This window comes from Zea mays, chromosome 6, assembly GCF_902167145.1.
Source record: "Zea mays cultivar B73 chromosome 6, Zm-B73-REFERENCE-NAM-5.0, whole genome shotgun sequence".
Lineage (NCBI taxonomy): Eukaryota > Viridiplantae > Streptophyta > Magnoliopsida > Poales > Poaceae > Zea > Zea mays.
Window position 1 is genome coordinate 125,757,840 of NC_050101.1, and position 22,164 is coordinate 125,780,003.

Genomic DNA, 22,164 nt, shown 5'->3' on the forward strand with positions numbered 1-22,164 from the left:
GATGACGTTGCTTCTTCCTCGAGCGATGAGGAGACTGAGAGGTGGGTTGAGGACAAGCTAAATGGGTTGTGCTTCATCTTCGACACCGTAGGAGGCCTTTGCACCATGGCCCTTGGTGATGATGTCATGGACAGCGACGGTTAGGACATTGGTGACGACTCTGCTTTTGAGGTATCACATTCTACCGATGATCTCGCCGCTGAGATAGAAGAGCTAAATGCTACTTTTGGCGAATTAGGACAAGTTGCTTAGGCTTTCTGCTAGAGAGAGGAAATAATTTAAATTCGAGTATGAGAGCACGCTTAGGGAGCTCGAGTCTTCTAGAGCTTCAGTAGTGGTATCCGACGAGACTGAATGTGATGGGTGCACCCTACACATGTCAAACATCACCACTTTACAAACCAAGTACGACACCTTGCTAGATGAGCATGACGAGTTGAGATCTAGGTCTAGCTTGTTAGATGCGTGTACTGCTTGTCTTAGTTTGCAGACTAAGCTAGCAGAGAGAAAGGCTAGGATAGCCCTGCTTGAGAAGGCTAGTTTAGTAAGTGCACCTGCACCTACGCAGTGTGCACTTTGTGAGGGTTTATAGTCTGCTCTTGAGTCCTGCAGACATGACAAGACCCGAATCGAGGAAGAAAACACATACCTTCGGTCGGTCTTGAGCTAGGTGTCGTGCATTGATCCCAGCATGGTGGTCAGTCAATTTAAGAGGGGAACTAGCGGACCGAGAATATGCTTTGCTTCTAGGTCTGGGAGTGACAAGGTTGGTGAGTGGAGTGGATTGAAACCATTAGAGAAACCTTCATTCACTCCCAAGCTTGACAAAATCACCTCACCTGAGCCTATCACCCGTGCGAGAGATGGTGTGACTTAGGAGCCTGTGAGAGCCCCTCCTCAGAAACAAGTGTGGATTCCAAAACCTAACCGCCTTGGGAACACACTTGTTACCCTTCCCGACATCTCTAGCGATCCCCTTCCTGGAAGCCCTCAGCCACATCCACCTAAAAAGCCCAAAACTCACAAACAGATACCACCCAAGAGAGAGGTGAGATTCCATTGTGACTATTGTGAGAGGGATGGGCATCTGGCTGTTTTTTTTCTTTAGGAGGAAGAGAAATGAGCGTCGGGTTTCTGAGCCGAGCATAAAAGACATGAACCGTCTTTCTCATGGTGTTCATGATCTTCATGCTCGAAGACGTCCTGCGAGGCCTAGAAGTGCTTTGCCTCTTGCTGGTAGGCCTCAGGTAGAGAGACCACAGGGTGATAGTGACTTTGGTTCTTACTTCCCGAGCGGAGCACAATGAAGTGGTGCTTACTCTTTTTCTATCACTTCGGGAGTCATGGAGATAATTGTGGAGATCTTTGTTTATGGGTTGTAATTGAGGGGGATTTTCAAGTTTGCCATCACTGTTAGTGAACTTTGCTACCTTGCTATTGGGCCCATAAATCATAGGTACAGATGAACTCAAATCATATACATAGATGACGTAATAGCAAAGAAGCAATACTTGTGGGTTGCAAAATTGCAAATATTTATGTAATTGATGGGCTATTAAATCGTTCTAATAGATTTATAATATAATTCTCTTAATACTTTCTAGTGATAATAATATTTTAAATCTGAGTTAAAGCTTCTTGGTGTGAATTTCTAAATCCCTTTTGTATCTGGAGTTATTCCAAACAGCCATTGATGTGTCCGCCAAAGTAATCCGAGCGGCCCATTGGAAACATACCCTCCTCTCCCCGCGGGGACATGATACTCCTGCAAAACCCTCGACCTAGACGGTGCAGCGCCGCCGGCCCGCCGCCGCGGTCTCTGCCTCTGCCTCGTCATGGCGCGGACGATGCTGCCGTCTCCTTCGCCTCACACCGCCGTCAAGAGAGAAATCGAGGACGCAGAGCCCACCGCTCACACGCCGGCGTCACTGCCTCGCAAGAAGCGCCGCCGTGGAGGCCGCCTCCCAGTGACTCCCACCCAGCTTCCCCTAAGCCCTCCCCTCGTCACGCCCCAGACCATCCCATCGGTGGCATCAGGGGACGCGTCCTTCGCCGGCCTAACGCCGACGCCCGTGTTCTCTGCCGTCAAGGACGAGTCCGGCGCGGACACCGGGGTGGGGAGCAACGGGAGGGCGTCCGGGAAACGGAATGACTCGCAGGACCTCCGCTCCGTCCCGAGGCCCGCGGCAGCGGAGCCTCCCACTCTCTGGCTCAACCGCCGGCGTCTGGGCCTCATCCTCCACGAGCTCGCGGGAGCGCACCGGTGGCGCGACGCGGCCAGCGTCGTCTCGACGCTCCTTAGCGGCAACCGAAAGCCCGACTCCTACGAGGAGACGCGCAGAATGTTCGTGGTAAGCAACCATGCCTGATAAAATTTGCATTTTTTTACTTTGTTTTAGTTGTTGGTGTTTCTGATGTGAACATGTGCTGGATGAAAGGTGGCCATGGAGATTCATAAGCGGCTTGCTGAGGACAGCAGCGTGCAGTACGGTGGCAGGAGCAGCTACTACCTCAGAACGCAGAAGTTGTTCAATGTTTGGATGCGAAAGCTGATTTGGTTTCCTTCTTGCCCAAAAGTAATTCCTAATTCTACTGTCAGTCAGGCTTTTGTGATATAAAGGGATCCTGTTATCAAGTATTCTAGTTAGCTGATGCTAGTATGACTGAAATGAGAAATATATGAATGAAACTGGACAAATACCTTGGGTTATATTACTAGTGCCTGCATCATCTCTGTTTCATTAAGGACATATCTGGAATATTTTTGGGAGGACAACATAAAGGCTATGTATTCCTACATCAGCGTTACAAGCTTCTTATTTTTTAATACTAATGCGATGGTCATCATCTTACCTGTGGAATGCTATTTTTTTCGTTTAATTTTATAAATACTGATGGATGGAAAACATGATAACTTATGTTCTGCTGCCTGCTTGGCCATTTTGTTATTGTTATTTTTAGATACTTGACCATTTTTTCATTTGACAGAAAAACTTGGTTACACTTGAACTGGCCCTATTTTACCTTTCACAAGGCAACATCGACAATGCACACATCGCAACAAGAACGTGCGTCATCTGTACACTCATCATGTGTTCTTTTGTTCTCTCTGTTATACCTTTTTATCTGCTGTGGTCATGGTTACAAGCCTGTTCCCTGTTCCCTTCACTTTTTCTGTTCATTTCTATGAAACCTATATATAGACATCCAAGAAAAAGGTCGTAGGTTGCTAAGATTATCAAGCATATTTTTTTCACTTTAGGTCAATGAATTATATGATACTTGAGTTGTAGTTTAGACATGCAATTTCCAATATTGCTTCAGAATATATATATATATATATATATATATGCACTTATATTTCTTAAAATAGATATTTATTCTGCTGAAAGCTTCTTAGTACCTTATATGCAGTTTCTGTGATACTTGCTTATGGTTGAAGCTTTTGGGTATTAGTTGTTTGCCATCTTTCACTTCAATTTAGGGCCTTTTTGGATCCATTAGCATGAAACATTAGCAACTAAAATTAGTACTAGTGGATCCAAATAGGCCTGATAATAAACCTGCTAATTATTAGCTGGCGGGCTGCTATCTATTTGGTCCATTAGCTAGTTTGGAGTTGCTAATAGCTGCTAATAGTTTATATGCACTGCACTTTCAACTCACTATCCAACCACCTATTAGCAGGTGGATCCAAACAGCCTCTTGCTAAAAATTAGTAGCTATTGGCTTATTACCTAGTGTTAATGGATCCAAACATGCCCTAAGTCCTTTTTAGTTCTTCCCACATGACTGAATTGATCTAATTTGAGAACTTGATAATTTCTTTTGTTTTTCAGCCTTATCGCCAATGGTAAACTGCAGACAGAACCAATCTTAAATCTCGTTCATGGTTTAATATCATTTGATAAATGGTACTCTGGCTTGCCTAAAGATATGCAAGTTGAGGATTTTGATGTTTATGATGAATCATGCGGTATTCCGATGAAGTCAAATGGTTCTGCAGGAACTGATCTTCTGGTTAATTCAGATGAGGATAGCATGAATATTGATGAGTCCAGTTTGGCTACTTGCTCTTCAGAAAGTTCTATCAATAATGAGAATATAGACAAAAAAATGAATAACAAACCTGGTTTTCTTCACCCTAAAGAGGAAATGGATCCACTTGAATCACAAGGAAATGAAAACTTGCGAAGCATATTTTTGGATACCTCTGATGGTCCTACTTGTGGTAAGTATCAATTTTGTAGTTCTTTTGTGTTCTTCAAGATGTTTTGCTTTCTGTTTCAGTTAAAAGTTGACGTACTTCAATTGTTCTAGATTAAGGACTTTGTACTTAGGGGCAGATGTAATGATCCTATATGGAATAAAGTACATTAAAATGCTTAAATGTTAATGTAGCACCTACCAGAATTTTTTGGTGCTAGCCCACATTTTGTTTTTAGTGCATCCAGTTCTGCATGCACCTCTGCAGTGGTTTTCTAGAATCCATTACTAAAATAATTCTAAGTTGTTTGATACATGATCTACAGATCTAGTCTAGATCTAAAATATTGTTTTCGTTGTATGAGTTTACAAAAAATGCAGAACAAAGGGGCAATTAATTGGAATAACTCTTATTAATTGGGCTTGTTTGGTTCAGCTTTTTTCTGACCAGCTTTTTCGAGAATCTAGCTGTGGGGAGAATCTGGCTGTGTAGAGAATCTGAGTATCTTTAGGATTACGTGCGGAGGAAGATAAAGTTGTCCATGGGGCTCAGGATCTATAAAGTGACGGATTACTACTATTGCGACGACTCAACCGATTATATGTTTATGTTGATTTTGAATGGTTTTTACCCAAACGAATTTTATAGAAGCTGGCTGAAAAGCTGAGTGTTTGGCAGTCCGCAACAGCTTTTGGTGGCCAGAAGCTGCGAAAAGCCGAAACAAACAGGGGCAATGGGTTATGGGTGCAAAAAGAGAAGAAGAGTGACATTTCTATGCATTTCTTTGAGGCTTTCTACTTCATTTTGGACCAAAACAAGCTAGATTTTCATTTTTCCCTAGTTTGTTTGCGTCTTGTTGCACTTGGCTATTATGAACATGTTGCTTCTAGCTTAAAAAAACTAGACCAGCGGGAGGAGACATCTCCTAGGCATTTTAACTAAAACATAGCGTCAGAGCCTAGACTCTTGATGTGTTTGGTTGAAGGAGGATGAGATGTGTTGGGTCCGATACGTGGGCAGAAGCACTCGAGAGCAGGTGAGAGCGACAATGCATGACAAAATGGGAGGCTAGATTGCTTGGGTGTCTTGTCAAGCACGTCCTGTTCGTGGACGTGACAGGGGTATTTATAGGGTGACCAAGGTCCTAGGAACTAAAGTACGCTTATGCCCTTGGTTAACTGCTACATTCCTTGAATATACTGTACAATGGAGCAATTACCGAACAGTAACGCCCCTGACCTAACTATATAGAGCTTCGTGCTTGTTGTGGAGGTTGACAGGTGGGCCCTCCTCGGTAGAGGGGGAGGGGCCATCGGTCGTCGGGGGTCAATTGCGCCTGACCCTCGGGCTCTGGTTCCTTAGGGACTTTGCCTCAAGGTCTTCGCCGCATTCCCATTTCCCCGCGACAAAGCCGGAGGGGAACAATCACCCTTCGGCCTCGCCAAGCCTTCGCCTCGGGATGGCCCTGTCGCTTAGGCGGTCGGGCGTGGGCCAGGGGGGCCTTTGGGCCCTCCCAATCCGCCTTTGCTTGAAGAGGTCGAGCCCCCGCTGGTTGCTGGGGGCAACCAAGTTTGTGGGGTGCCTTCGAGGAGCAAAGGGGCCCCTTGTCCTTTCGCGGTAAATCTCGCCCCTTTGGCCGGCCTGCTCAGCGACAATGTCCTATGACCAGAGGTGAATTTAGCATAAAACATGATCATATTTATTAAGGCGTCGCTAAAGCGGTAAGGCGAGGCTGGAGGGCAAGGCGTCGTTGCCGCCTTACTCGTTGGCGCAAGACATTCATCTTAGGCTTGAGCGTCACCTTTAGGGCACAAGGCGTCCGTAAGGCGTTGTATAGTGGATGCCTTGGCCTTGAATAGTGGAGAGGGGTACAGATGGAGGCGCGGACTGCGGGGCGGTGACTTTTCTGTTGGTGGCGACCCTCCTCTCCCTTCCGTTGTGGCGCGGTCGCATGACTGTCTTGCTCCGTCTACCAGTCCGCCCTTCCACGGTGGCGCGGCTCCGCCCTCCCTCTGCGGTGGCGCGAGCGCACGTCCTCCTGGCGCGAGCATGCGTCCTCTTGGGTGGCGGGTGTCTTGTGGCCGTGTGCGTGAGAACTAGAGGGTTAGGGTATAGAAGATGTGGTGGCTTGGGAGTGCTTTACGTGGGCCGAATGGGCCTTTAACTCATTTTACTTGTTATTTCCTTTTCTTTTTCAATCTTAACATAATAGGGAATATGAAAGGTGATGGACTGAGGGATAGATTAGGGAAGTTGTGGAAAGTTATCAATAAAATTTATACTATTTGGTCTAAGTGATATACTATTTTTATTTTATTATATAATTAAGGCCTCGCCTCGCCTTACGCTTTACCACCTAAAAGGTAAAAAGGGGGTCGGGCGCCTTATGTTGCCTTACTTCCTTAATAACTATGAATGTGATCGAGGTTAAGGTTCGGCCTTCGCCCCAACAGGATGGATTAGTCCCCTCCTTTAGAGGTGTTTGGATTGGAGACACTACGTGCTATACCTCCATGATGCGGGCTTGCTTTATCCCTCCAAATTCGGCGGATAACACAACCCGTTCCTCGTTCCAGATCCATGTGATGCATACGAGACATTCAGTGCAGTAACATGACACATGTGCTGTCCCTTTCACCCCTCCCCTTGTAGGTTGTAGCGCTGGTGAGTAATGCTGGGGACGAGTAGTGGCATTGGTGAGCATGACACGAGTGTAGCAGCAGCGCGAGGCGAGCAACATCATGGATGAGCGGCAGCGTTGGTGAGTGGGAGTGGAAGCAGAGTAGTTGGTCATGACATGAAGCAGGTGGTGGCGCTTGGGTGGACGTGAAGGAAAGAGAGAAAATTTGGGAATTGGAATGAATGGAAGCTGCTGAAATCCAGGACCACATCGTAGTCATAGTAATGAGGAAAAGGAGAGAAAATAAAAAGAAGAAAACAATTAAAATAGGGAGGCAACCTAAAAAACTAGAGGGTAACCGTATTAATGTATCCTATCCTCATCCCTCAATCCTAACACTCGAAAGGATATTTCCATCCCATGTTATTCCTCTAATCTATCAAAACACAGGGATCATCCCTAGGGATGAAATTGGTTTCCGAATTTTTCGGTTTTCCGAAAAAACTTTTCGATTTTTTTGACCGGATCCAACGTAATGGTATTTTCCGAAAACGGAATTGGTTATCAAAATTTTATATCGGAATCAATATGCCGTTTTACCGATTGTTCCCTACAGTTACCGATTTTAATCGGAATTTACCGAATTTAGATCTCAGAATTTTCTGAAAATAATAAAAAAGTAGGCAGCCCAAGTGTGGAATTTACCGAGATTGGAATTTACCGATTTTAGTAGGCAACCCAAGTGTGGAATTTTCCTTAACAGGAGCCCAATATCGTAGTGTTAAAACCTACTTTTAGTAGCGTACCACGTTCCCGTTCCTCGATCCCATCGATCCAGGAACCTGGTTACTAAGGTTGGTGGCACCTCTTTTACGCCAGTAGCTTTCCATGTTTATTGGATATGAAGTATGAGCCAACTAGGGCCTTTTTTTAACTTAGCTTGGAATTCACTCATACAGGGACTCGAACCCGGGACTTTGGGTGCTACTTGAGCTGTGTGCTACTACCCAGTCAAGTCGCAGGCTTGTTTGCGATGATGCAGCTTCATTTGTGTTTTCTGTCAGAATAGTCCTCAGACTGATCCACCTCATTAAGCTGAACTACCACCTTATCAGTATATTTCAACTTAATTTTGTATCTTGTTGTGAAGTCATATGTAGCTCCCGATGATTTGTATCCTAAAATGTCACATTCTATTATTTGCACTGAAGGATTGGAGCAGAGCTTGCTGCCTTTAAAGCTGAAGTTCGCTACTGGGGCTTCCAATGATTGTTTTGATAAATATATGAAGTACAAGTCAGTGCCTAATACCTTGTATGAAGATGCAGAAAAATGTCTAAGATTGGCTCTTTATTCAAATCCGCCAGTGATGGCTGCATTATTGCCACTAATACAGGTATTTGGTACTTGATCTCCTCCCATACATATTAGGAGTTACGTAATTCTGCAATTTGTATTCAAACTAAAAAAACCAAATTGGCCTGTGTGAACTAGCAATTTTATTTAATACACCATTTTCATCTAATCTGTGCATAATTGTACCATTTTCTGCTTCTGACCATCTCTTTTGGCTCCCCTTCGTGAAAGGGTCTCTAGCCAAGTTGGTTAGGGGGTTTGAGTAGCACTCCTCAGGTCCTGGGTTCGACTCCCCGTGGGAGCGAATTTTCAGGCCGTGGTTAAAAAAATCCCCTCGTATGTCCCACGCCAAAGTACAGGTCTAAGGCCCAGCCCCGGTCGTTCTCACATGGACTACGATGCCGTTGTGGTGGGACAGGGGTTCGAGGGAAGGTCTTCTTAATATAATACCGTGAGAGCGGTCTTACCCCTGCAGGTCGAGTCTTTTTTTGGCTCCCCTCCCTCAAATCCTCCAATCTAGGCTTTGTTCTTTGGGCGCTTGACGCGTCCCAAATTTTCTTGCCAAATCTATCGAAATTGCAGAATTGAGCTGTTTCTTGTTCTTCTTGTTCCTTCTCCCAGAAATTCCAAAATAAAGGTCTAAAAAACACGCACGAAAAATAGCTTTGATCTATCTATTTACTTATCCATTTTTTTGTTATTATTCGCCTTATATGTCTTTGAAGTCGCCCCACGCCTTAGGCGCTTAAAAGGTCCTAGACCGCCATAACAACCATGCTCCTCTACATCACTTGTGCTGCACCGTATCATTTATAGAGTTTATATAATCGCTTTAGACATTCCTTTAGAGACCAGATTTTCTTTTCCAAGCTGTTATTGGCTACACCATTATTTGTTCTTAGTCTTAGCATCTTTGGCACCATATTGACATAATGACAAATCACGACGAGTATGAGTTGGCTAGATACAACTCTGATTGAAATTGCTGCTGGATCACTGGGCAGCGCTGCCAACATGGCAACAAGCCAAAAACCAAGCCAGCCCCCTTCTACATGGCTCCTCCTACAGATACACGGTCACACTGGCCTTCCTTGTGAACACTCTCACACCCCCTTTTCACACGGCTCATCTCCTCAGCAGATTTTGGCCTGGTCTTGTGCCTCTTTCCCCCCTTCATTCTCCTGGTACACCTGTAGTATAGTTGCTGAGTGCTGACATGTCTTTTCTTTTGTTCCTGATTCATATCAAGCTAATTATGTCCTGCTTGTTTTGAATCGACATGGAATGTTGCTGTGAGTTTCATTTACTTCTATGATTTTTTGTTTGACCAGTTCATTTTTTTGCTACATTCTTTTTGACAGATTCTCCTCCTAGGTGATAAACTGAAAGTTGCACTAAATGAGCTTGAGAAGGCCTGCCTCAGTTTAGCTACAGCCCTCCCTTTCAGGTAAAACAATGTGTCATCTTGAATCTCATCCCTTATCTGAGGTTACATGGCACTCCCTCCGTCCCAGTATATAAGGCGTAACCACCTCTGGTTCAAAGACCAAGAAATGTAATTAATTGTCTCTATACCACTGCATCGATGTACGTATGCATAGAGAGAGCATGTCTTATATTGTGGGACAAGAATAAAAAGTGGTTACACTTTATATCCTGGGACGGAGGGAGTATTTTTGAATCATCTAGTCTGTTTTTTCCTCATCTGATTGAAAACAAGGTTTTGTGATTTGAGTGGTTTAAGTTAATTTGTTTCTTGGTCCAGGTTGAGAGGTAGGCTGCTGGAAGAGTATGACCAAAACCAGGTATCAACCATTTTCTCTTGCTATGAGGAGGCTTTGAGAAGAGATCCTACATGTAGCTACTCCATGGAGAGGCTAATCAAAATGCATAAAAAAGGTTTGGTTTTTTTTCTTCTTCTAGATTCCTCTACTGTTTAATCACAGTACTAATTAGATAGCTGAATTATTCTTCCATATAACTGTGTAAATCACTTAAACTTCTACTGTTTAAACACAGTACTACTTAGATAGCTGAGTTATTCTTCCATATAACTGTGTTAAACACTTAAACTCTTCGTTGGTATGACTGTCTATCTGTGGATTTTCGGTGCATAGAATATCCACTTGTTTTCACTTACTAAACTGAGGCTTCCTTGGTAAAGGCATTTGAAATATTCCACTTTCAGCTAATCTATTTTTTAACTAATGCTGATTATTTTGTTAGTCCTAATCACCTGATCATAAACATATCATTCAAGGATTACTGCCATACATGTGAAACTTATGAAAACTTGGACAATCAATACTTCAAATCCTAGGTAGGTTGACATCATAAGATTAGTACTAGGTATGCGCCCGTGCGTTGCCACAAGGCGGGGGAGCGTAGGGAGCGGCGTCTAGGCTGCAAATAATTATTGTTTATTTGTAAACACTAAGGTACATGTGGTCTGGTGGTTAGCCCCAAATTTCTGGAGTAGCGGGGTGTGGGTTCGAGTGCTCGCTTTGCACTGCGGGCGCTAGGCGTGGGGAGGGTGAAGTCATAGTAGCATAGGTGTCCACATTAGGTTCTCAATAGAGTAGTATAGATTAGTAGAACCTTCATGAAAGGCACTTTCACATTGTGTAATATTTCATTCATCTTTTTGTATTAGAAACTGATAGTAGACAGTCTAAGGCCCTGTCCTATTTTATCCAAAGTGGGGCCTAATAAAATATTACTTTGGCTGCAGTTTTCACACGCCCCTCCATAATCTAGAGCAGCCTACAGCTACACCTAGTTAGCAGGGTGTTAGGCTGCAATAGTTTAGACATGTAAGAATCAACTACAGCCTATGCATTTTTCGTCACACCAACACATTAGCTTCATGGTTGAGATGTTCCTGTGACTATTTTACATGGTGCATAAATATTTGAACACCAATCTAGGTTGTGGTGATTTGAAGTATTAAGCAAATGTTTGTATTCATCACCTTTTCTTCTGTTGGTTCTCTGGATCACCATCCAACTTTTAGACTGGTCAATGGACTGCTTATCTGGGATATGAAGTATTTTGCTAAGCAATGTTTGCCTTCATTTTATTCTTGTATTGACAGGATATTATAACACCATCCAACTACTTGAGGCAATAGCTTTACATTTAGATTCCGTCAATGGGAAATCCTGCATCTGGGAAGAGCTTGTATCATGTTTCCTTCGGCTTTTTTCTGACAATACTGCTGACTACGAGGATTGCATATCATGTACTAATACCCATGGGGGTGAATCATTGGAGGCTTCCAGTAAATTTTCTTCAGTCTTTTTTGAGCAGTTTACCAGAGAATCATGGAAGGCCCGATGCAGATGGTGGGCACGCCATCATTTCAGCCAAAATGCTTATACATCAGAAGCTCAGTCAGGTAGCTGCTGACTCATTTATACTACTGGCATAAAATGACATATTGTCCTACTTTAATTAAGATTAGTTAGGCCAATAAGGCAATAAGTGTCATCCATATTGACTAATTCGTTCCATAGTATACTATGTGAGACTGGAAATATTTTTTTGGTTGATCTAGGGTTGCTGTTTTCATGAAAAAGATGGGTATCTGTTTGCAGAAACCTGCAGCATATTGCCTAGTATCGGATCACCGATATGCCAACTATGTGAGACTGGAAATATTTTTTTGGTTGATCTAGGGTTGCTGTTTTCATGAAAATGATGGGTATCTGTTTGCAGAACCCTGCAGCATATTGTTTAGTATCGGATCACCGATATGCCAATTTGATTCAATTCTTTACTGTGGTGTGAAAAGGTTCTCTGGTATTCCATGTTCCTGGGAAACCTGTTATCTTGTTGTTCCTTTGCTGTACATAATGATAACCATATCGGAGAGGTTTGTGAGCATGTCAGCAACCCAAGATGTGGTGGGGCTACACACCGAGAGTGTGACTGGGTTACTGTCCCAAAATCTAGTGTTACTGGATTGCTGTCCCAAAACGTTGATAGTAAACATATGTAGTGGTATGGTGCTGTACTGTATTTAGACGTCTGCGATGGGATCACGACTAAAACAGTTGTGTTTTTACAGGTGATTGCAAGCTCCTGGCTGCCAAGGCAGCTTGTGCTGCTCATTTGTTTGGACCAGAATTCCCATATGTCAAAGCAGTTGGTGTCTATATTGCAAAGCAAGAAGCTCTGGACGAAATCAGTGTCCTAGTCAGAAATAAGCAGAACTCTGTCAGGCTATTACAAACTTTGGAGAAACTAACACGATGATTCTTTCACCATTGCTTGGTGTTGGTAATTAGCATAATGTTGACGATATTTTATAGACCCCTTGATGAAGCAAAATTTTGTAGGATCAATAGCATGTCACTAATGTAGTGTGTTGGCAGAAAATTTTGTAGTATCAATAGCATGTCACTAATGTATGTGTTGGCAGAACCTTGGCGCTGGATGAAATCTTGGCGCGGGTGATGCCATACGTTGTGTAGCAGCAAAAAAAGCAAAGACATCAGAAACGTAAGAGATAGAAGCCATTTGCTCCCTTGTTTTTTTTTTGTTTTTGCGAAATGTAAGTACAAGGCCGAGAAGAGTCCTGAAAATTTATACTTATTTCATTATCCCTGGAGCTGCACTGAGGGTCTGTTTGACAACTTTACAAATGAAAATTTTAAGCACATGTGATCCCTTGTAACGGTTCCTCTTGTAGTCCCTTGTAGGTTTCTCATGTAGTTTGCTGTTCAGATAAAAACGAATTCAACTGCAGCTCAGCCTTGTGAATTAAGATGGACTACATTTAAGAATAATTGTCTCTAGAGAGTTGGATATAGAGAAAAAAATGAAGAACAATGCAGGGGTATTGTAATCACTATCCTCGGTCTGCCTGAGATGCCCAGATCGTGGTCTTTTGCAACTTGTTGAACCTCCTGATTGTTTTTTTGGGGAAAAAACTCAACACAGGGCAAGGCGCTGCTCATGGACGCACATTCCTCTATCTTGCCTCCTGATTAATTTTGGGGAAAAAAGAACACAAGGATTAGTTTGGAAAGAGATTGAGAGCTAAAATTCTTTACTATTCAAAAATAAATAATTAAATAGTAAAAGATTTTAGTTCATTATCTTCTTTAATCCCCTGTTTTGAAGCCATAGAATTAGAGAAGATTGATGGTTTGTTTAGGAGAAGGAAATTGGAGTAGCTAAAATTCTCTTGCTATTCAAAATTGAATAGTAAGGAGATTTTGGCTCTTCATTTCTCTCTTAATCCTTTCCAATTCTCTTACTCCCAAATAAAAAAGCATCTCCAAGAGATTAGGTAAGGCATCAAGACCATGGTGGGAAAACATAGGGAAAAAAACCGGCCTCCTACCAGCGTGGGTTTGTGGTGGCAGGAAGGGAGGCATGCACGTGGCTACACAGATGGCGAGCGATGATGACTCGCGAAATCTACCGAGCGAGAACACCGGAATAGCGATACAAGAAAAAAGGATAACCAGAAAGAAAGTCTGTTGCATTTGATTTATAGTTTCGATTCTTGAATCTCTAGATCGGACTTCCCAGAAGGGGATGGCGAGACCGTTGGAGTTGCTCTAAGAGTCTGTTCGGTTAGACCAATCCAGAAGGGGATTGGATGGGATCAAATCACTTTCTAGATTTAATCTGCTTCAATCCCCTTCGATTCAGACCTAACCGAACAAATCCTAAGATATCAAGGAGGAATAAACCTACTAGACCACTACTAGTTAAAATTATCCTCAATCCACTTTAACACCTCAATCCACATGGTTTTGTTGTAATACGAACGAGGCCTAAATAAGGCTTGATAGCGGTCATGTCGAATCTTGTAGCGGATCATCGTTCCTGAGGTAGTAGACTAAGCGCCGCCACAATCAAGGCTCTAAGACTATCTTTAGCAACTTCCTTATCTCATTCCTTATTTCAAACTTCATTCTGTAAACAATATAGTCTATAATATAAAATAACATTTTGCACGTCTATATACACGATCTTCTGAAGATGGCCTAATTGTAACTTCTGCATAGGTAGAAGGACCACCCAGTTTGCATGAGTGGAGGGAGCAAGAGCTTTGCTATGGCCGAGAGAAGAGTTAGGTTCCTGTAGTTGTGGTTCTATCGTAGAACGACAAAGAAACACAAAGCAAACACATAAGGCATGTTTGGTTTGTTGCTAATTGTGCCACAGTTTGACTAAGATTAATCGTTCGAATTAAATAACTAACATTAGGCAGAAAAGTTAGATAAAGTGTGACAAGTTATGCAGCGAACCAAACAACCATATACTAAGGCTATTCTCAATCAATTGTTTCTTGTCATATAATATCCAAAATTGTCACATCATATATTACCATAGAAGACACAGTTGTCCCAATATATAGTATCATGTGTTATTTCATAGTCCCCACAAGGTAATTAAATCTAGATGTGTATGAGAATATGAACTGTGGGTTTATTAGATGGTTTAAATTTTAATGCATATGATCTCGTGTCAAAGTGGTATCTGAAAAAGAAAGGAGGTAGAAAAATTTGTTGATTTATGGTTAAAGAAGAAAAACAAGAAAACAGGGGTTCTGTTGAATTTCAAGTATTCAGTTTCACCAATAAGATACGGAGACTTGCTTCACATTTAGAATTACACAAAAAAGATTTTTCATCGGAAAGAGGTCTACGAAGACTTTTGGGAAAACGTCAACGTTTGCTGGCTTATTTGGCAAAGAAAAATAGAGTACGTTATAAGAAATTAATAAGTCAGTTGGATATTCGGGAGAAGTAATTTAATCGTTCTCATTTTTTTCTTATTTTATTAGTAGTCTTATAGTAGTCTTAGATTTTGCATTTTGATGAGCCTCGTTTTGAGGAATTCATGGAATAATCCATTTTCATGGAATAAAGAATAAGAACAAGGATACATAACATAAAAAAAAGAATAGATAAGACGATATTCGCCCTCCCCCTACATATTTGATTTCTTCTCCTATACAAAAACCAGCAAGACCTACTCCATTGGTAATTCCATCAATGACACCTTTATCAAAAAAATGCGTTAGTTCGGCTAATCTTCTTATACCTAGGATAAAAACCCTAGTATAGAAAAAATCTATATAACCACGATTATATGACCAGCTGTATATCTTTTTTTTTACTTCATCCAAAAAGCTCTTTTTTGGATTCTTTTTTACAAGGGAATTTTGAAAATTCAAATTCTGAAAAAAAAAGAATAAGCAGATCCATAAAAGATATATGCTATGAATAGACCCAAAATTGCTAAACTTACAGAAGAAATTGCATTAGTGAGAAATTCATATGAATTTATGGAAGAATTAGAATTTTCCTGGAACAAGTTTATTGAAGGAGTTAGCCACTTTGATAATATGGTTAACTCCAATATTCTATTATCTTTTACTCCATTATCAAAATGGATTCCTATGGATCCAATGAACAAAGTAAAAAGTAGTAATATAAGAAGAGGAAATAGCATAGTATTTCCCGTTTCATGAGGATAGACAAAAGTATTTTTAGCCCCAAAGGGAGTACTAAAGGATCCTATCTTATTTCTTGTATTAGGTCGAGATACCACTTTATTCTCTTCTCTCTTCAATAACATGTCACATCACCTTTCTATTTCTAACATATATAGTATGTATTAAGGCCCCGTTTGGTTTGGGGTGACTAAAGTTTAATGACTAAAGTTTAGTCATTTTTAGTCCCTAAAGAAGCAAACATGGTGACTAAAGTGGGATGACTAAAAGAGACTAAAGTAGGATTTTTACCTTATTTGCTCTCTCCATCTTTTCTTGCAGCAAACATCCACTAATTAATAGGGGTAATGCAGTAATTATTCACAGCAATTAATGCTCTTTAGTCTGGTTTAGTCACTGGAACCAAACTGAGTACTTTAGCGACTAAACTTTAGTCACTAAAGTTTAGTTTAGTGACTAAGGGGGTGTTTGGTTTGAGGAATCATTCCATCCAAAATGAGGTAGGTGCATCATGGGTCCAATCCTCAAATTTGGTAGAATGACTCCAATACTCATATTAGTACTAACTAATTAACTATGAAAAATGAGGTGGTAATGGATCAACTCATTCCATTTCATAAACCAAACAAAAAAATAAGGAGTGATAAGATGATTGACTAACTCATTTCTCAAACCAAACAAACAGAGCCTAAATGTATTTGACACTGTGCACTCACTGGAAATAGCCTAAGATAGCAACCATTATATGAATAGGAAATATAGGTTCAGACAGGACCAGTAATTCCTCAAACTTTTTATAGCTCAACTCCAGACAGGAACCCACATCTCGCCGATGTGTATGACAAGCTCGTCTAAGGCTTCTACTGACTAGGAGTATGATCAAATGCCTCATTAACAAGTTCACCTATCCGCCCCACGTCAAACATCTGACCAAATTGTGTATGCACTGCACATCATCTGACGCCTCCTCTAGTTCGCGGCCTCCTCCAGCCCAGGCATGTTATTGACTCCGCAGCCGGGGCATACGTACCGACGCTGCAGCTCCACTGCAAGTGAAGCGTGCACCTTCTCCAGTTCAGCTGCCCGCGTGTTCGAGGTCAAAGAAAGCTTCGCCGAAAGCATGGGGAATATGCGACTAGAAATGCATAGGAACAGACAGCTCTGTATGTTCAGGATATTCGCCGAGCTCCTGCAACTGCTTTGTCTCTTCCATAACAGCCTCCATAAGAGCTCTCTTTGCTTGGACTTCGGCCAGCTCCTGACGGACCTGCGAACAAAGCACCAAAATCCTTGGTTTTTGTTAAACTGGCGCCTGGCAGGACAAAATGTCCTTAATCACCGAACCTTTCCTAACCAATGAGGGAGATAACTGATGGTTAGTATGGATTATTAAAAATAGATTACGCCACAGTTCAAACCACAAATCCTCTGCCTGCACGCCAGCCATGACCCTTGACACTGCATCGCCTACTAGTGTTTGTAATGCTGATTGATGAACAGCCTTTGGCAAACACATGTACTGCTCCACAGTTAATACATTTGCCTTCAGATGCATTAACCATTCAGTAACAATCAGTATGCATCGCACTTGCCATTATCATGTTTCTCGCTTTCCTGATTCATGAACTACAGCAGCTTAATATGCATTTGGCACTTTAATGGTCGCATATACTGTATAAACTTATTAAATGCAGAACATGTCAGCCGTCGTTCAAATATCCCGTAATTCACAGCCACAGTTTTTCATCAGGGTGGTCTCACGAACAGAAAATTGAAAATATGTTGGAAGTTCCATGCTTATAGTATTGTGAAGATAAATATAATGCAATGCTTGGGGAGAACAAACCTTATCATGATAAAGCAGATCCTTTTTATACTCTTCTTCCAAGAGCTGCACCTCAGCTTCAATGTTGCTCACCTTATCTGACAACTCTTCCGAAATGCCTTCCGAGTCCACGGTTTTACTCTTGTCTTTGACATGTTCACCTACAAAGGGGACATCTCAGATAGTGTAAAGGAACGAAGTGCACAATTTGATCCATATGTTAAATTGCGAATTGTCCAAAATAAGGAAACGAAACTAGCACTATCACTCAACATATCGAGCTTCAGTACATTTGACTACCAGAGAGGTCAAAGGATGTTTAGGCTAACTATGAAAGACACTTCAGAAACAAGATGAGAAATGGACACAGACAAAAAAGGACTTACAAAGTTTAACAACACAAATTATATTCATAAGTACAAAGACAACACCAAACTGGGCTATCTTGAAGTTCCTCTCTGTTATGGTAATAAATGAACAATTATCATAACAGACAGAATTTGCATTTGGTAATAAATGAACAATTATCAGCTGTCACCTGGCAATGCACAAAAACTCCAAATCATAACAGACAGAATCAGCTTCAACAACATAACATAATTTAATATCGCAAATTTATGGGTAAAAAGGAAAGAAAACCTATGAAGAAGCAATAAACAAGAAATGACTAGAGAAACATATATTAAATGGAACCCCTTCCACCATTCAGGAACAGAAATTGATATGTTCCATTCTGATTTTCATTACATACCATCTGTAGATGGCAGCTCACAATGATTGTACTCTGCTAATTCTAGAGATACCATCTGTTGAAATTGCCTGCAGAAGATGAATATTATTTCTCTAGATAATGAACAAGACAGTATTACCTTTCGATAGATAGCATGATAGTAACAAAATTGAAACTTACAAAACAAGTTTTAGCCAGCAAGCAAATCTAAATTGATGAAAAATTTAAAAAGTAAAAGCAGAATGTAATAAGAATCTTAAAGTGCCCTCTTAGTGCAATGTCATGACTCTTGCGAACACCTCTGATACACGTCCCATATAAAAAATTTCACCACTGTGCTCCCTTGTCTCAAGTATTTTGAGAATATCCAAACAATACATCATATCCTTATTATACAGAGGTAGTTACTGCCATTCTGCCAACACCACTATAGGCAAAGCCGAAAAACATAGATGCAACATCAGTTATAGTTTGTTTTATGATTGCATCAAACAACAAAAGAAGTCATTTCATACCTTATCTTTGCGTTCATCTCATACATCTTGCTAATGAAGTCTTCTCTGCAGCAGTGAGGGAAAGTATAACCATGACCAGCAGAGAGAAACAATATTTAGTACAGGACAATACATATGGGATATTTTGTAGAGCAACAAGGCATTAGATAGTTCATATTACTCACCTCTCACTGTCTTCCTTGCTCTTTTGGAGCAAATTCGTCAAGCACCAACAGCCGATCCATTCCAATTCGAACCACAAACCAGAATGAGAATAAGTTAATTTAATACTAAAGTAACAAAGGACCCAAATAAATTCGCTGCGAATTATGATGCTCTAACTTTGAGCGCGTCCAGATCAGTGCTGGCCTTCGAGATCTCCTCATGGAGACACGAGATCGTCGCCTAAACGCACCAAAGTAGTTCGGGTCACGAAAATTGGGCATAGCAAGCGTGACAATTCGTCAATTTAAAGGCGAGACGAGGAGAAACCTCTAGCGCAAGGATGGAGTCGGCGGCGATCGCGTCTTGCACTTGGCTCCCGCGAAACTCCTGCTCCGCAGCCTCCCGCGCGCGCTTCGCGGCGTCGAGCTCCGCCGCGGCCACGTCTGCCGCGGCGCGCGCATCAGCGAGGCGCCGCCTGAGGTCGGACACCCTGCGCTCTGCGCGCACGCCAAGCGGGAGACGGCGGAGCGTCCGATCAACCGCAGACGCGCGAAAAACCTAGTGCCTCCGCGCTCGGCGCGGGAGAAGTTGGGTGCTTACCGCCGTGCGATTTCTCGTAGGCGAAGTCGCGGATGATGGAGAGGAGCTGCTTCGGGGTGTCGCCGCCTGACGCCGCTGCAGCCATCGGCTCCGTGGAAGGCTCTTCTGGAGCTTCTGGAGAGGCTCAGCTCAGAAGGGAGGTTTGTTTTTTCTTTTCCCGCCGGGAGAGGAGATCAGAGATGGTCGAAGAAGGAATGGGCTCTCGGACAATTGACGCTTCAGAGGGGTTTTAAACAGTTTAGATGGGCCTCAAGTCTTCGACATGCATGACCCTCAGGACGAATGAAGACATTTGGCAGCCCAACACGGGCTGTAAAAATATACGACAGGGAGGCCCCTTCGACCTGCAACCCAGTAACAGTTTGAGAGGTAGGCGAGCGAGGATAATTTTGAGCTTCGGCCCAAACCGAGTCTTCCTTTGAGCGGTTTTTGCCTCTAAATAACCACCGAGTCTAGATTTTATCCTCAAACTCTACATAAATTTAGATATAAATTGTCCATCTTCAGATCTTAAAATGATTTATAAGTTACGCATTCCCGGTTAGAAACAAATTCATAGATGGTTTCATACAAATATAAAAATATCTAAAAATTGGAAGAAAAAAAATCTAAACACTTACACCTATATTTCAAATTGTAAACCGCTCTGACATTTTAGTATGTCGTGTTTTATACACATAAATATATACTATGTACAAATATGTTATAAAAAATATGTAACTTGGAAAACCAAAACTATTTCCAATTTAGAACTAAAAAGAGTATTAAATGTTGTAATGCTTCTCATAATAAAACTACGATTGCTATGTATAAATATGCTATAAAAGTTATGTGTCTATAAAAAAAAGCCAAAGCTACTTTTCATTTGGAACGAAGAGAGTATTAAGATAGTGTTCGGTTACGGAGCCACATAGGATGGAACAACTATGTCTCAGGGAGCGGTTTTTGTCCGAGAGATTTTGGGGAGCCAAATAGTCTTATATCTGAGCGTAATTTTCCTATTTTTAGGTTCACTCCGCCCTTCAGAGAATCGATCTAAACAAAAATAAATTGGGAGCGGGGCGACTCCGTCTCCACCATACTTTAGAACCAAATGTTACCTAAAATGTCTTGATGTCCCTCATGATAAAACTATGATGTGAAACATCGTGAACGCAACGCACATTTAGAGATTGTGAAAATATGTTTAGAAGCTTCCAAATATTAGATTTAGCTATAAGATAATATAAAAAAATAGAAAAAATGTAAAATATTCAAAACAGTGTCCTAACCTATTTTAAAACATGGGATGCAACTAGCATAAATGCGATAAATTTAGGTGTAGTCGAGGTTTGTAGTTTGTACAATTTGAATATATATATATATATATATATATATATATATATATATATATATGTGTATATATATATAGTTTTTAGGAGCTATAAGCTCATTAATATTTTGAATTATACAATATGTGAAATAAAAAAATCATGATGCAATTTACATGTACGGAAAAAGATATTTCCAAGAGCAATGATTTTTTCATCGATAGAAGAAAATCATAATCTAGCATAAAGTGGTGAACGTTTTGGTGAGAATATAAACAATGAGGAGAAGAAGAAGATAAAAACGGCACGAAGGTTTAGCCGGTCCTCGAGCTATATATCTAATCTCCAATCTATAAACAACATCATATATAATATAAAATAGTATTTTATACAACAAACTACCGGCCACTCTTGGCGAAGACTTTCATACCCACCACCATCTATCCCGTGATGAATCTTCGGCCGCGTTTGGTTTCCGCAGATTTTTAAAATCTGCATGTTCACGTTACCCAAGAAAACCCAACTATGGCTTGATTCTACAGATTTTGTTTCTATGAGCGCAGAATCTAAGGCACAGAATAAACTCTGTTTGGATCCATAATATATTCTTAAAATCAGATTCTTAAAATCTACCGTAAACCAAACACGCCCGAATCATCGGTAGCTAATGGACAGGAAGGGAGTCGTACGTGCGTGTCACGAGGCAAACAAAACAGGAAGGAAGTCGGCGGCGCCTGACTCGCACTGACGCTTCTGGTCGGAGAAAGCTATTGCTCACCTGTCACTCACAGTCACCTGCTCATCTACCGCCAAGCACCGGCGAACGATCAAAGAAAGATAGCACACCTACATAGTTACGGTTTAAACTAGCAAGTACCGTTGGAGTAGAATAAGTACAGTACTTTGGTCTCTATGTATTTTTTGCTGCAAAATACTTTAATATTTTTCTAGTTTTTTTACTTTAAACCTAATACGTTTTTTTGCGAAAAAGAAAAACATAATATATTTATTGTCATTAGTACGGGCCGCCGACCGACGCTTCTCGGTTCGTGGAAGGTGGCGCCAGACGCCAGCCAGGCTGCCGTGGATGGAGGTGGAACAGCGCTTTCATGGGAGTCAGCGTCGACTCCCATGAAAACGTTCCTCTCTTCTCGTTTTAATCAATTTGGAAAAAGAAATCAAAAACCTGTCGGCGTTGGCGTACTTATATGATTAATTACTTTTTTCCAGCTATGTGTTTGAACTGCTGCAGCGACTGCAATTTATATAGACAAAAACAATATATAAACAATGGAAGCCGACACGAATTAAAACAGTGGTGTCATGGTGATCAGATATCTATGCCATGTCTTATTGTCAGCGGCACTAATATATATCCAA

General features: G+C 41.5%; 2 protein-coding genes across 3 annotated transcripts; one reads left to right on the forward strand and one right to left on the reverse strand.

Annotated features, from left to right (window-relative positions):
* Positions 1-1,694: 1,694 nt before the first annotated feature.
* On the forward strand, positions 1,695-12,846 carry LOC100191461 (uncharacterized). Of its 2 annotated transcripts, none has more exons than XM_023300220.2 (9): positions 1,695-2,351; positions 2,439-2,576; positions 2,989-3,068; positions 3,840-4,231; positions 8,039-8,223; positions 9,545-9,630; positions 9,949-10,082; positions 11,493-11,580; positions 12,253-12,846. In XM_023300220.2, exons 1-9 carry the CDS (start codon positions 1,836-1,838, stop codon positions 12,254-12,256), a joined length of 1,623 nt encoding a protein of 540 aa, XP_023155988.1. In that variant the 5' UTR covers positions 1,695-1,835; the 3' UTR covers positions 12,257-12,846. The 2 variants fall into 2 exon arrangements, with proteins under 2 accessions (XP_023155988.1, NP_001336745.1); NM_001349816.1 differs by having other exon boundaries at positions 1,723-2,351; positions 11,278-11,580; positions 12,253-12,842.
* Positions 12,847-16,324: 3,478 nt separating this feature from the next.
* On the reverse strand, positions 16,325-19,657 carry LOC103629953 (uncharacterized). The gene is made up of 9 exons (XM_008651051.2): positions 19,475-19,657; positions 19,202-19,371; positions 19,052-19,114; positions 18,895-18,914; positions 18,731-18,775; positions 18,237-18,304; positions 17,507-17,646; positions 16,839-16,927; positions 16,325-16,747 (listed from the first exon to the last, which is right to left on the reverse strand). Exons 1-9 carry the CDS (start codon positions 19,557-19,559, stop codon positions 16,630-16,632), a joined length of 798 nt encoding a protein of 265 aa, XP_008649273.1. The 5' UTR covers positions 19,560-19,657; the 3' UTR covers positions 16,325-16,629.
* Between the last annotated feature and the right edge of the window lie 2,507 nt (positions 19,658-22,164).